Here is a 12754-nt window from a genome sequence, read left to right on the forward strand (position 1 = left end):
TGAGGCCACTGAGAGAGAGAGAGAAGTATTACTACTGAGGCCACTGAGAGAGAGAGAACTATTACTTCTGAGGCCACTGAGAGTGAGTGAGAGAGAGAGAAGTATTACTACTGAGGCCACTGAGAGAGAGAGAAGTATTACTACTGAGGCCACTGAGAGAGAGAGAAGTATTACTACTGAGGCCACTGAGAGAGAGAGAAGTATTACTACTGAGGCCACTGAGAGAGAGAGAGAAGTATTACTACTGAGGCCACTGAGAGAGAGAGAAGTATTACTACTGAAGCCACTGAGAGAGAGAGAGAAGTATTACTACTGAAGCCACTGAGAGGAAGAGAGAATTATTACTACTGAGGCCACTAAGAGAGAGAAGTATTACTACTGAGGTCTGAGAGAGAGAAGTATTACTACTGAGGTCTGAGAGAGAGACGTATTACTACTGAGGTCTGAGAGAGAGAACTTTTACTAGAGGCCACAGAGAGAGCATTATTACTACTGAGGCCACTGAGAAAGAGAGAACTTTTACTACAGAGGCCACATAGAGAGAACTAATACTACTGACACCACTAAGAAAGCAAGAACTTTTACTACTGAGGCCACTCAGAGAGAGGTATTACTTCTGAGGTCAGAGAGAGAGAGAAAGTATTACTACTGAGGCCACTGAGAGAGAGAGAACTATTACTAGGGGGGGGGGGGGGTCACTTAGAGGAGACACTATCACCACTACAGCCACTGGAGTAACATATGTAAAAACAAATCATCGTGGTAGCTGCAACAGGTTGTATGTCAAATCTATCAAACTTTAAAGGAGATACAAAAAAAACCATTCCCATTATGCCCCCATCATCTTAATTCGTCCTACAGAAAGAGAGGGAATTTGACAGTTTCTCATTGGTCAGTTGGCATATGACATATGCAGTTGGTGTAGTTCACTAGACTGGCCACCAGGTTGCTATAGACCCAAATTTTAGGGTTTTTTTGACATATGACCTATTGCAGTTACCAGAACGATATGTTGTGATACGCCATGCCTCTAGCCACACCCCCTTTTACATCGGCCAGTATTTTTTGGCGACAATTCTACCTCTGGTCCCTGAACAGATTTTTCCCAAGGACCGAAAGCCTGCAAGGGGTTCTCCTATTATAACAACCTATCACCTATCCACATGATGGATGTGTTTTATCACAGGGGGTTGCAAGTTCGCTCTCCCCCCCCCCCCCCCCCCCAGCTCATGAGAACAAGGGGTACCGAGCCCCCCCATGAATAAAGTTGCGGTCACAGATGCCCTCTACTGCTGGAGATAGCCGAGCGCGGTATAAGACTGAAGTGTAGAGTCTTTGTAATATAGTAGGGTGAAAATACTGAGCGTGCCTGTGGGTGCAATCACAACCGTTAATAACACCACGTCTTCGTCTCTTCAGTTGTCATGTCAAGACCACCGTCCTTCCCAGAATGCCCTCTGTGTGTGATTTATAGGCAATAAAAAGAAACCCACATTTCATAATAAATCTAGATATTGGCCGCCTCGACCTTCACCATTATTCTGCCACTTAAATAAATCAAAGGGCTGCGGAGCGGCGATGCCGGGAACCAGAAACCCACTGGAACTTTGGGCTGAGCCAGTTGATTATGACATTTGGTTGCATTTATGCTGTAACGTTCTGGCCGGCGGCGCAGAGAACTGCTTATTAACTATCTGCAGCGCATTAGAGGAGATCCAAACCCGTGATTATGTGATCTGGTCCCGAGCCGGGCCCTTCACCACACGGGACGCTCCGTGGAGGATGGAAGGATACTTTGTTTTACTGTATGGAAAGTAGAATGGAGACAATTATGTAACTTTGTAACAGTTTGATTTTGGCTATAGATTTATGTGACCGCCCGCTGGGGTGTAGCCACATGTGTCGTCTATGTGTAGGCTTATGTGGCCGCTGTATTAGAGACCCATCTAGTAGAGAGTTGGACTCCTTTGGTCTTAAGAACCACAGCAATTAGTCATGGCATTCCACAAGCTTATGCAATCCTTCTGCAGGAATACCGGCCCCTGCGGACAGGAAGCTTCTTGTAGTCCCTGAAGATTAGATGGAGGTGCTGACATGTCCTGACCAGTATGACAGGCAGGGGTCAGCGATTCATGCTGCTTGCACCAAATTCTGACCTCCCATCAACACAGGACAACAGAGATCTGGGTCCATCTGAGCAGGAGATGTTTTTCCGCTGCTCAGTGATACAAGTTTTGCGCTCTTTTGCCCGCTGGAGTCTTGCCTTTTTTACTTCTCTTAGACACAATGGCGCTGAACTGGTCGCCTGCTGTTATAGGTCATCCGTCCTGAGGAACTGTGAGTTGTACATTCAGACACATTAGTTGGGACACCGGCGTTGTATTCGGCTGACTATGCAGCCTGTTGGTCAGAACGATTCCAGACACCCTCCTCTGACCCCTTTCAGTGACAATTGCTTCCATCCACAGGATCTCCTTTCGCTGGATCTTTCCTCGATGACGCCATTGTCAGTGTACTCTCCTCGCCATTACACGAAAAAAAAAAAAAAAAACACGGTTGGCAGTGAATCCTGGCCCTGTTAGTCTAGCACTGATGACCAGGCCTCATTAATAGTCGTTCAATTTTAATGCATATGTACAACGTGTATATGATGTATGTTGGTATCATTCTGTGCATATTTATGAAATGTAACTGTGTAGTATTCTATTCTTTGAGCGCAGTATGGCGGTATTATTCAAGTGATGAGCCTAATGATTCATAACGGTATTTTTTGAGCACTATAAAGCAATATTTAGTTGATACTATATGGCTGTAGTATTTTGCCATGGTACGGTACAGATGTTTTGACCTCCGGTATGACTATATGGCCGTATTGTTTCGGTATGTGGGTAGCTTTATTTGGTACTGTATGGCAGTATTGTTTGATCTCTGGGTTATTTGGCTTTAGTTGGTAAATCAATGTCTAAATGTATGGAAGAATGTATCGGCCCCATATAATCAGGTGAGCCGGGTGTTTGGCCGGGGTGGCCCTTTAAATCTATGGCAATAGTATCTGCCCCCGTGTGCCGCGCCGCTGCCTCAGCCTACTAGTAGCCGTATTTATGGCTTGGTGGAATCTCCATTTTGAATGTTACTCTGTCCACTTTGCGGAGTGGTTGAGCGCTGAGGTAATGGTTTAATACTTTCTACATGACTGGAGAACGCACACCGGGAGGACAGTATGAAGGGAAATGTTATTATCTTTGATGTCACTCAGGAACCTATAAACATAGGTGTCTTTGTTCAGGAACGGCGACGTCGCATCTCTCCTCTAATCTCCTGCGTTCGCCAGCCGGTGATAATAACACCCCGAACTTCTCTCTTCTTGATGGAATAAAATATGAGGAATTCTCCTCGCTTTCCTTTCATCTTCCTTCACCGCATCGCAAATAATAGAACTTGTGACAGGAAAAAACACAGTCCGTTTTCGCATTTCTGTCCCGATTCCGAGCTGTTTCTCCCGAAGATGATATATGCTGCGGTTTGCCGGAGTAAGCCAAGATCATCCTTGAAAAGTCATAATTTACTTAAAATTCAGAATTGTTTCCAGATTGCTCAATCCAGAAATAGCGCTTCCGGGTATCTCGCTGCGCCGCTTGGAAAACCTATATTTTGTCCTACAGCTGGCCATCATCACCGTCACGAGACGCTCCGCAGTAAGTGTCTTCTCTTTATTATGGAGTCAGGAATCCATATGCAATGAAAGGATCTAAGGACAAGTTTAGGATGAACAACCGGTTCCATCGTCGCGCCGTAAGCCGGGGCGCAGCGTCCATCGGTCTTCATCATACACAAAGAATGTATATTACCCCACCGTTGTCCTCAAGTGGATGGAACCTTTTAGGGTATGTCATGAGGTTGTCCAGCATTAGGAAAAGTCTTTTTTTTTTTTCTAGAAGTGGCGCCACTTTTCTCCATAGGATGTGTTTGGTATTGCAGCTCATCACCATTCTAGTGTATTAGCCTGAGCTGTGATGCCAGATAGAGCTCATAGTCAGTGCCAGCCTTTAGTTAGATGGCACCCTGTACTTAACTGTTTTGGTGCCTACATAAGAATACAATGATATATCACACTGCCTTTATTTTGCTTGTGCAAAACCTGCAAAATAGCAGTATGCCCACACCAGAACAGCTCAGTAAATAAATGCAGTACCAGAACCAAGCTCTGTGCATAACTATAGCATGAGTCAACCTCAGCACATAGATACAATACCGAAGCCAAGCTCAGCCCATAAGTACAGCATCATAACCAAACTCCTACTGCAGCTACAGAATTAAGCTCAGTACATAAATACAGCACAGGAACCAAGCTCATACATGCATCCCCTGAACCAAGCTCAGTACATAAATACAGCACTGGAGCCAAGCTCAGCACAGAAGTACAGCACCATAACCAAACTCACACCATAAATACAGCTCTAGAACTAAGCTCAGTACAAAAATACAGCACCGGAACCAAGCTCATACATGCATCCCCAGAATCAAGCTTAGTACATAAATGCAGCATAAGCAATCCTCAGCACATAGATACAATACCAGAATGAAGTTCAGTACATAAGTACAGCACCAGAACCAAACTCATACCATAAATACAGCCCCAGAACTAAGCTCATAGCTTTAATGCAGTAGCAAAACTAAGTGATCATGTTATGGAGGCATCAGTAGGCTGACAGTAGCACCTCAGAACATCCGGGAGGAGAAGACAGAGCCAGGAGGAGAATGATTCATGTAGTTCAGCAAGATGTGGCAATATGGAGGAAGATGGTCATCTGGCCATGTGGATCTAAAGGGGGTAATTGTCCCCAGCCTAAATGCACCAGGTGGTTCCCCTACAAACAGGCAGTCATCGCCCCGTGCTGCCGCATGAGTTGCACATAGCTAAGGCCGGCCGTGCTCATCGACCTGAGTGGTTCTGTTTATGGAAACAGAAGGTCCTCTAATCTTCGATGCCCCTTTATGGGAACTGATAGGCCAGTTGAATTGGTGGGATGTCTACTCCAGAAATGTGGAAATGAATTTAAGGTCGCTGGATGCTTGACCTTCATGGTTTTGGTTGATGACCTTGATGAATAGATTGCTGTCAGTGAAGTCTATTAAAATGACATGTGCATAGCTCTCCTGTAGAGTGGGGGGTCACCTCCTGTTCACCGAGGGCCACAGCAGCATTACAGTTGACTTCGAAAAGCCGTTTGGAATTATAACATTGTATTTTAAAGGATATATCAAAAGGTGTGGAGAGGAGAACAGACGGACCAGAGCAAGGCTCTATTCCAGAAGTATTGGGGCACAAGTCCCCCAGCACAAACACCTGAATCTAAACTGCCAGGTAGTCGGAGAAAGGGAAAAATGATGGGAGTCAGCAGAAGTTGGTGAAATGTTCCCAAAACACTCCTTAGGGCAGAGGCAAAGTACGCCGGGATTGGATCCATAAATATGCTGCGTATTCACGAACTGAAAGATGTGGTGACACCCCTGTACTACGCTGCCCTACGAGCTGCTCTGCCCTGGGGGGTCTCGCACCTCACGGGACACGCACGGACGGGGCTACACTGTCTGCAGCCATTACTTTACTTGCCCTCCACATACCACTTAATCCGCACCCTCTTGTGACGCCGCAGGGGAGTTTTCGTTTTGCTCTACAATATGGTGAATCCCGTCACCGACGGCCCATGTCGCCCTTTCAAAAATATATACATAAGAATCTACACTTTTGTTTTTGCAAAAACTGTTTTTTTCCCTGTTTTGTGTGTACATGACGGTCATGGCAGATTCTAGTAATAGGCTATTCCCTTGTTTTACAGAGAGAGGATGCATGCCATGGAGAAACAGATTGCTAGTCTTACTGGCCTGGTCCAGAATGCACTTTTAAAAGGGCCCAGCCCCAGCAGCAATAAGGATGCACCTGGGTAAATATGTGAAAGCCTTTCATTTCCATCCAGCCCGTGCCCAGGGAGGAATGCACCATGTTGGCAGCAAACGCGACTGTATTATAAGGGGGTTCGGTCAGAGATGGGTGGAGAGTGCAAATGTAGCAAAGAGTAGCCGCGCAGAAGAGGTCACCGCGACAACTGTGCAGCCTGGAAAGAAAGGAGTTAAGTCTATGCGGACTGCGGGCTACTCTGTTTAGAAGCGCGAGTGTCCATGGAAGGGGAGAAATCAAAACAGGGACCCCCTGGTGCTGATTGACCGCATCTCCTCTTCCTCGGACCCAGCGCTACTTCACCTCATACCTATGGCCTGGAGGAGGGACAAATGGTATGACCCTCGGGTTACTTAGCCCGCACCCCTGTATCCTAATCTACTTGTGTTTGTGAAGAGGGGGTCCAGCTTCAGGTATTAGGAACCTTAGGGGCTAATAATCTGTAAATCTAGTAAATGCTGCAAGAAAGCGATTAGCAAAAGACACGGACATAGAGTTAAAGGGGTTGTACCGAGATATCAGCGGACTCCCACCAGTCGAGCTCTATTCATTCAATACCCCCATTCTCTTGGAGTGGTGAATGATATAAAAGGACTCTGCTGGCAACACTGGCAGATGTGGACTTAGAAGAGAAGCGGAGTCAATAATGCAGTTAAAAAGAATTGCGCTATATCTTGAACCAGCAGGTAACGCGTTTCGAGGCCTGCAGACCTCTTCATCAGACAGCTGGGCAAACATATAATTAAATGTTCAATTTCCTGGTCCAAAAGTCGCAAAGACAATGAAGACTATGGACGGCCAGCGGTGGATATCCTGGTGGCCAAGGGCAGTTTAAAATTGAACATTTAACTACTTCATGGCTGCCTGATTTAGATTTACATTGGGCAGTCGTGAAGTGTGTAGAGCGGGTTCAAGAACTGCATCTGCTCTATGTCCAGTGGCTATCGGCTGTTTCTGATAGCTGACAGCTGCCGGGAACTATTCGATCAGCGTTAGCTCTGATTGCAGCAATTAACTCTTTTAGATGCTGCAGTCAAAGCTCACTGCTAGAGATGAGCGAGCGTACTCGGATAAGCACTACTCGCTCGAGTAATTTGCTTTATCCGAGTATCGCTGTGCTCGTCCCTGAAGATTCGGGTGCCGGCACGGAGCGGGGAGCTGCAGGGGAGAGCGGGGAGGAACGGAGGGGAGATCTTTCTCTCCCTCTCTCCTGCCCGCTCTCCCCTGCTCCCCGCTGCGACTCACCTGTCAGCTGTGGCGGCAGCCGAATCTTCAGGGACGAGCACAGCGATACTCGGATAAAGCACATTACTCAAGCGGGTAGTGCTTTTCCGAGTACGCTCGCTCATCTCTACTCACTGCACATTTAAGCAGTCAGTGGGAGAGTGGACCCCTTTCTACACACTAGCAGCACCCCCAAAGCATGATCGGGCGGTGCTGATGAGTTAGCATGACAGCCTGGAACCTATTGATGGCGCCCAAGGCTGCTGTGCATAGATGCCTATCTAGCCTTGCCCATGGCAGGGCTTGATAGGCAACATCAAAAATTGCTATATACTGCATTACTGAAGTATTGCACTACACAGTACAAGAGATCAAATGATCACAAGTTCAAGTTCCCTGTGGGGACTCAATAAAGATGTACAAAACTAGAATTAATTAGGCTTTTTTTTAACAGTTAAATTAAAAAAATTAAATATTCAAAAAACCCTTTCTTCGTTGTGTACGTAAAAGTCCGAACTATTAAAATATCGTGATATTCAGCCCACATGGTGAGGGCCGTTAAAAGAGAAAAAAAACTGAATACCAGAAATACAATTTTTCTGTATCCTTGCTAAAAAATGTTAAGTGATCTAATAAGGACGCGTTTCCCAAAATGGTACTAATTAAGACTACAGCTCACCCTACAAAAGAGCCTCTCACAGCCCAATCGCCAAAATAAAATGAGCGTTAAGGATCTCCGAGAACGGCAACAGAAAGCAATTTTTCTGAAATCTTTGATTTTTTACTTTTTTAAGGCCTCCGTCAGACGAGCGGTTTTTCTGCGCACAAATAGGTGCGCAAAAAGATCACGTGACCGGGTGAATTCCAGCTGTTTGAAGTAGCCCGTTCACATGATTGGAGGTGCGGGGTGCGTGATTTCCAGCTCCCATAGGAGTCTATGAAAAGCACGCTCAAAAGATAGGAAACATCTCTGGCCCTAAAGGAGTTAATTCTATATTCGCCCAACGTCTGGTGAAGAGGTCTGCGAACCATCGGCCAACAGCTCTTATATACAATTTACCACTCCAGTCTCCAACACTAATCTGACCATTGATTGACCAGCGAACTAGGCCGGCAACGCCTCCTCCATGTCTGTCGCATCAGTCCGTCAGTGAACCAGCCTGCCAGAGATCCCCTTTCTTCTGCCTTGCTTCGTATGAATGGAGTGGCGGTCAAGCATGCGCATCACCGCTCTGTTCATCTCTATGGCCGAGGCTGCCGAATGCTGTGCTATGCTTCTCTTCATCAGTCCCATAGAGATGCATGAAGCAGCAGCGCGCATGCTTAACCCCCATTCTCATGATCAGCGGTTATCTCAGCGGTGGGACCTATCAGATACTTATCCCCTCTCCTGTGAATAGATGAATTGATATCTTGGGACAACCCCTTTGCAACACTCATGAAGATGGTGAAATTAGTAATTAGACTATCCCTTTCAGATACAATTATTAGTGTGTTATCTGCATGGAGGATACTAGTTGTGATGGACATGTATTTTTAGAGTGACTGTCCAGTCAGTAGAAGTGATCCGTAAGTCAGTGCCTACAGGTGATGCTTAGCTGCTCTTCATGGTCCTCAGAACCTGCACTTTGGCCGCTTTTTAGCTCAGCTCCATTATTGCAGAGCTGTGATCTGTGATTAGTTACAGTGTCTGCAGGAGTCTCAGACACGCCCCTTGTCTCATCATTGGTTTATACTGCTGCTTCCTCCCTCCCACTGCAGCTACGCAGCCTCCGATTGGCTGCTGTGTATAAACATAAGCCCAGCACAAGCTCACCAGGAGATCAGTGCATCAGGAACGGATTTCTGTTCCAGCAAGTGCAGAAGTTAAGATTACTAAACCACCGGTGAGGAAAAAGTCATCAGGAAAATGATGATCCTAGACAGAGGCCGATAAGCCTTAGTAAGAGGAAGAGCGGAGGGTCGCTTTAAATTAAAAAAAAAAAAAACATTCTACAAAAAAACTGCATCATGCATGTGATATCTTCTAACACACTCTTCTAACACATTAGCATACCCCCTGGTTATTATAAAAGGGTTTTCCATTTTTAAACTACTGCTAGCATTTGTGCAGGATAGGCCATCAACAGTATATCAGTGGGGGTCTGCCATCCCCGATGATCAATTGTTCGCCGGGCTGGTTTTCTCATGCATTGAGCTGATTTCTACATGAGGTAGACAGCTCCGTTCCCACTGCAGTTGCCAGTCTTGGTATTGCAGGCTTTAAACTAAATGCTTGTAATACCAAGCTTGGCCACTGCAGTGTGAATGGAGCTGTCTGCTTCCTGCAGAAATCAGCTCAGTGCATGAACACACTGACCTGGCAAACAACTGATAAGCAGGGGTCCCTGGCAGCAGACCCCTGCCGATCTACTAATGATCACCTATTCTAAGGGTAGGCCATAAGTCACTGGACAACCCCTTTAACCTTCACTTTGATAGCGTCCCTTATCCATGCCCTGCCCTTCTAGAATAACAGAGGTTGCCTGTTCCCTATGGCTGACTTTAGAAAATGAGCCTCTAAATATTCTAATACACCGGGATGTAACATTTGTATAGTCTGTTTCCTGTCTGTATAATGCTGCCGCAGGGCATCATGGGGGTTTACGCCGTCTGTGACGGAACACTCCAGGTTCTGTTATTTCTCTTCTTTAGCCAATAACTGAACTTTCTTGTTTCCTTATTTCAGTGAAAAAGTCTTAAAGTCTGCAAGCAGCACTCCGCCGGTCACCGACAGCCCAGGTACAGTATAGGGGGGGGGGGGGGGGGGGCTGGTTTGTGGTTGTGCCTTTTTTGCAGATCCTGCACATAAATGGTACCATATCTAACTCAGGCTATCAGAATGCCGGTAGGCTTCGTTCACTCCTGCCCTAAATGCCAATGCAGACTCTTTTTAAATTGGTTATCCAGGACTTAAAGGGGTAACCTTTAGAATCGGATAGGCCATCATTACCCGATGATGGGGGTCTGCCATGAACCCCGCTGTTCAGTTGATTAAAGGGGCCACAGTTCTCATGCAAGCACTGCAACCTCTTCAATGTTTGCATCAGAGTGTAAGGGGCTTCCCTAAAGGGTTAAGTGGTTGTTATGGTGATAGACTATGAGTTGTTCCAAAAATTGCCCCAAATTATTGCAACATGGGAGAACTGAGCATGCCCAAAAGATGCTGGATGATTGGCTGACACATGGGGAATGAATGGGGAATTTGTGCTGCGCCACAGGCAGAGCGCAGGGAGTGTTGCTGTCGTCTGATAGACCACACCAATCAGATAGTGATGACCTGTCCTGAGGACTGGCCATCAGTTTTTAAAGGCTGGATAACCCATTGATGACCCATCCTCCAGATAGTTGATCGGCAGCAGTCCACCATTCAGGGTGCTGGCAGTCAGCTGTTCACCTACATGCTGTCCGTACGAACAGATAAAAGCGGACGGCTCCGCCCGTAGTGCAGCAGCCTGGGTTGATATTGCATTGAACTCGGTGGAAGCTGTGCCTGCAGTGTTGACAGAGCGGTCTACCTCCAGCTCTGTCCACAATAACAGCAGGCCTGGCAGACACCCGTGTGCCGGGGTCCCAAGCAGCGGACCCCTGATGATCAACTGTTGCTAACCTATCCTGATAAGTCATCAATGGTCAAGTCCTGGACGACCCCTTTAAGAGCGTTTTCCTAAGATCTATGGATTCCTTAATACATGACCCCTCTAGAGAATTTATAGCATTCCTAGACTTATGTGCAGATGTTGCAGAACTAAAAAAACATGCGATAAAGTTGTGATTGCGGGGGCGGCAATGTCTTCCTGTCTGGTATGCTGTTACCAACCTGAAATAACTGGCAATTTTGTGGTATTTTTATGAAAAACATACTTTGTCTGCTTTGGTATAACTAAAACTACAGTAAGGAACAATCTTAGGCGGGGTTCCTACATGCCCAGCAGCCCGGCTGGCGTTGCAGTGATCTGATGCAAGAACGATCCCGCAGTTTTCTATGGGGCAGTTCATGGTATCTGGCGGGTCGGTTCTGATGCCGGACGTCTCCCTGTAGTGGACAAAAAAAGGTTGGACGTCGGACGGCTGCAAAAAGTGCACCAAAATGGCACCAGTTGTGTCAAATTCATGAATCTACTAGCCGGACACAACTGATAAATGGGAGCACGGCCTTATTGACTGCTACTGGTTACATGTTTTTATACATGTGACAGGGAGAGCCACGTCCGAAGATGGGCGCAAGAAACGGGTCTATTTGGCCCTTTGGAAGAGCTTTCCATTGGGGACAATATGTTTGGGAGCCTGGGACTTATTCCAATGGGTGAAGCAAATTGAGGACTTCCGCTCTCCACATAAAATCCGGTGGTAGTCGGGGAGCCCCTCGCACCCCAGCCTCGACACAGCTATAGTCAACGGAAGAACAGATTGCATGCTGACTCTGCACGTTAGATGATCAGAAGACACAACTCTAATGCCAACAAGCAACAGTGCCAGTCTTGTTAACTCCGGTGCTTGATTAGCAACACCACTCCAGCTAGGCGGGTAGGAGGTCATGCCAGAAGGGTAGAAAAAGGGGGTGGTGAATGAAATTAGTCTCGTAGGGTAAATACTGTCTTCCATCACTGCACCAGTTCCGCCTTGTCTTGGGCATCTTTCCCCATGTACTAAGTAGAATTGCTTCTTTCTGGCCCCGTAACGACTCAGGTCCAGCCACACCATCCTCCTTTTCCCACCACATGGCCACCGCACCGCTTCCTGTTTCTCCCCTATGTGATCTCCAAACCGTATAAAGCCCAATAACTCCATGGGGTTCCCCCCTACGTACCGGTCTCTAAAGAGTTCATTCTTAGGATTGGTGATGGTCCTCGAGATCAGAACCGCACTGATCACCAAGTGCTGGCAGGTCCTGGCCGATTATAGTTTGTAGCGCTGGCTGCCCTCTTAAGGACACTCATTAACATTTCTAGAGGCTCCGCCTACAGGGCGGGAGGGGCTTTTATACGGAACGATTATCGTTGGGGTTCCCACGATCCAGCGAGAATCTGATTGATAATAATTGTTTAATGTAAATGCTCCACCGACTGAACCATGAATGAGAAGGCTTTGGCTTGTCATTCCTATTCTACATGCAGAAAACGGAAGGACGGATCGTTCCGTGTGAACAGGCAGTTATCGCTTATGAACGACTGCGAATGGCGGTGGGTGGGCCATACCGATCCCCGGCTTGCTCTGCCTCCAGTCATAGCGATGCTCATTCTGTGTTAAAGCCCCCTTAGAGGACAAGCATCGTAAACCACCAATCCCTTTAGGGAAAGTACAGGTCATGTTTGGAAAGCCGCTCATTTGGTCTCCTGGTGTGTTTGACCTCCAGTACCGTGCGGTTTGGTCAGCTCATAGCTTGGTTATACGGGCGGTTTTATTTGTCTTCCCTTTAACTGTTCAGCGGTTCGATAGAAAATCCTTCCTTATTATCCACCTAATTGATAACGATTGTTCCGTGTTTGTATACCAAAAAGACAAGCTCAGTCAAAACAGCCGCAGAAATGT

General features: G+C 46.7%; 1 protein-coding gene across 9 annotated transcripts in view; it reads left to right on the top strand.

Annotated features, from left to right (window-relative positions):
* KIAA1217 (KIAA1217 ortholog) overlaps positions 1-12754 on the top strand; it is a 392222-nt gene that overhangs the window by 342601 nt on the left and 36867 nt on the right. For 7 of the 9 annotated variants that reach the window (XM_066585321.1, XM_066585329.1, XM_066585322.1 and 4 more), the window contains 2 exons: positions 5841-5945; positions 9912-9964. In XM_066585321.1, coding sequence (XP_066441418.1) covers positions 5841-5945; positions 9912-9964 — 158 coding nt within the window. The remainder of the gene's footprint in view (positions 1-5840; positions 5946-9911; positions 9965-12754) is intronic. The other 2 variants (XM_066585323.1, XM_066585330.1) reach the window with 1 other exon arrangement.

This window comes from Eleutherodactylus coqui, chromosome 12, assembly GCF_035609145.1.
Source record: "Eleutherodactylus coqui strain aEleCoq1 chromosome 12, aEleCoq1.hap1, whole genome shotgun sequence".
Classification (NCBI taxonomy): Eukaryota; Metazoa; Chordata; class Amphibia; order Anura; family Eleutherodactylidae; genus Eleutherodactylus; species Eleutherodactylus coqui.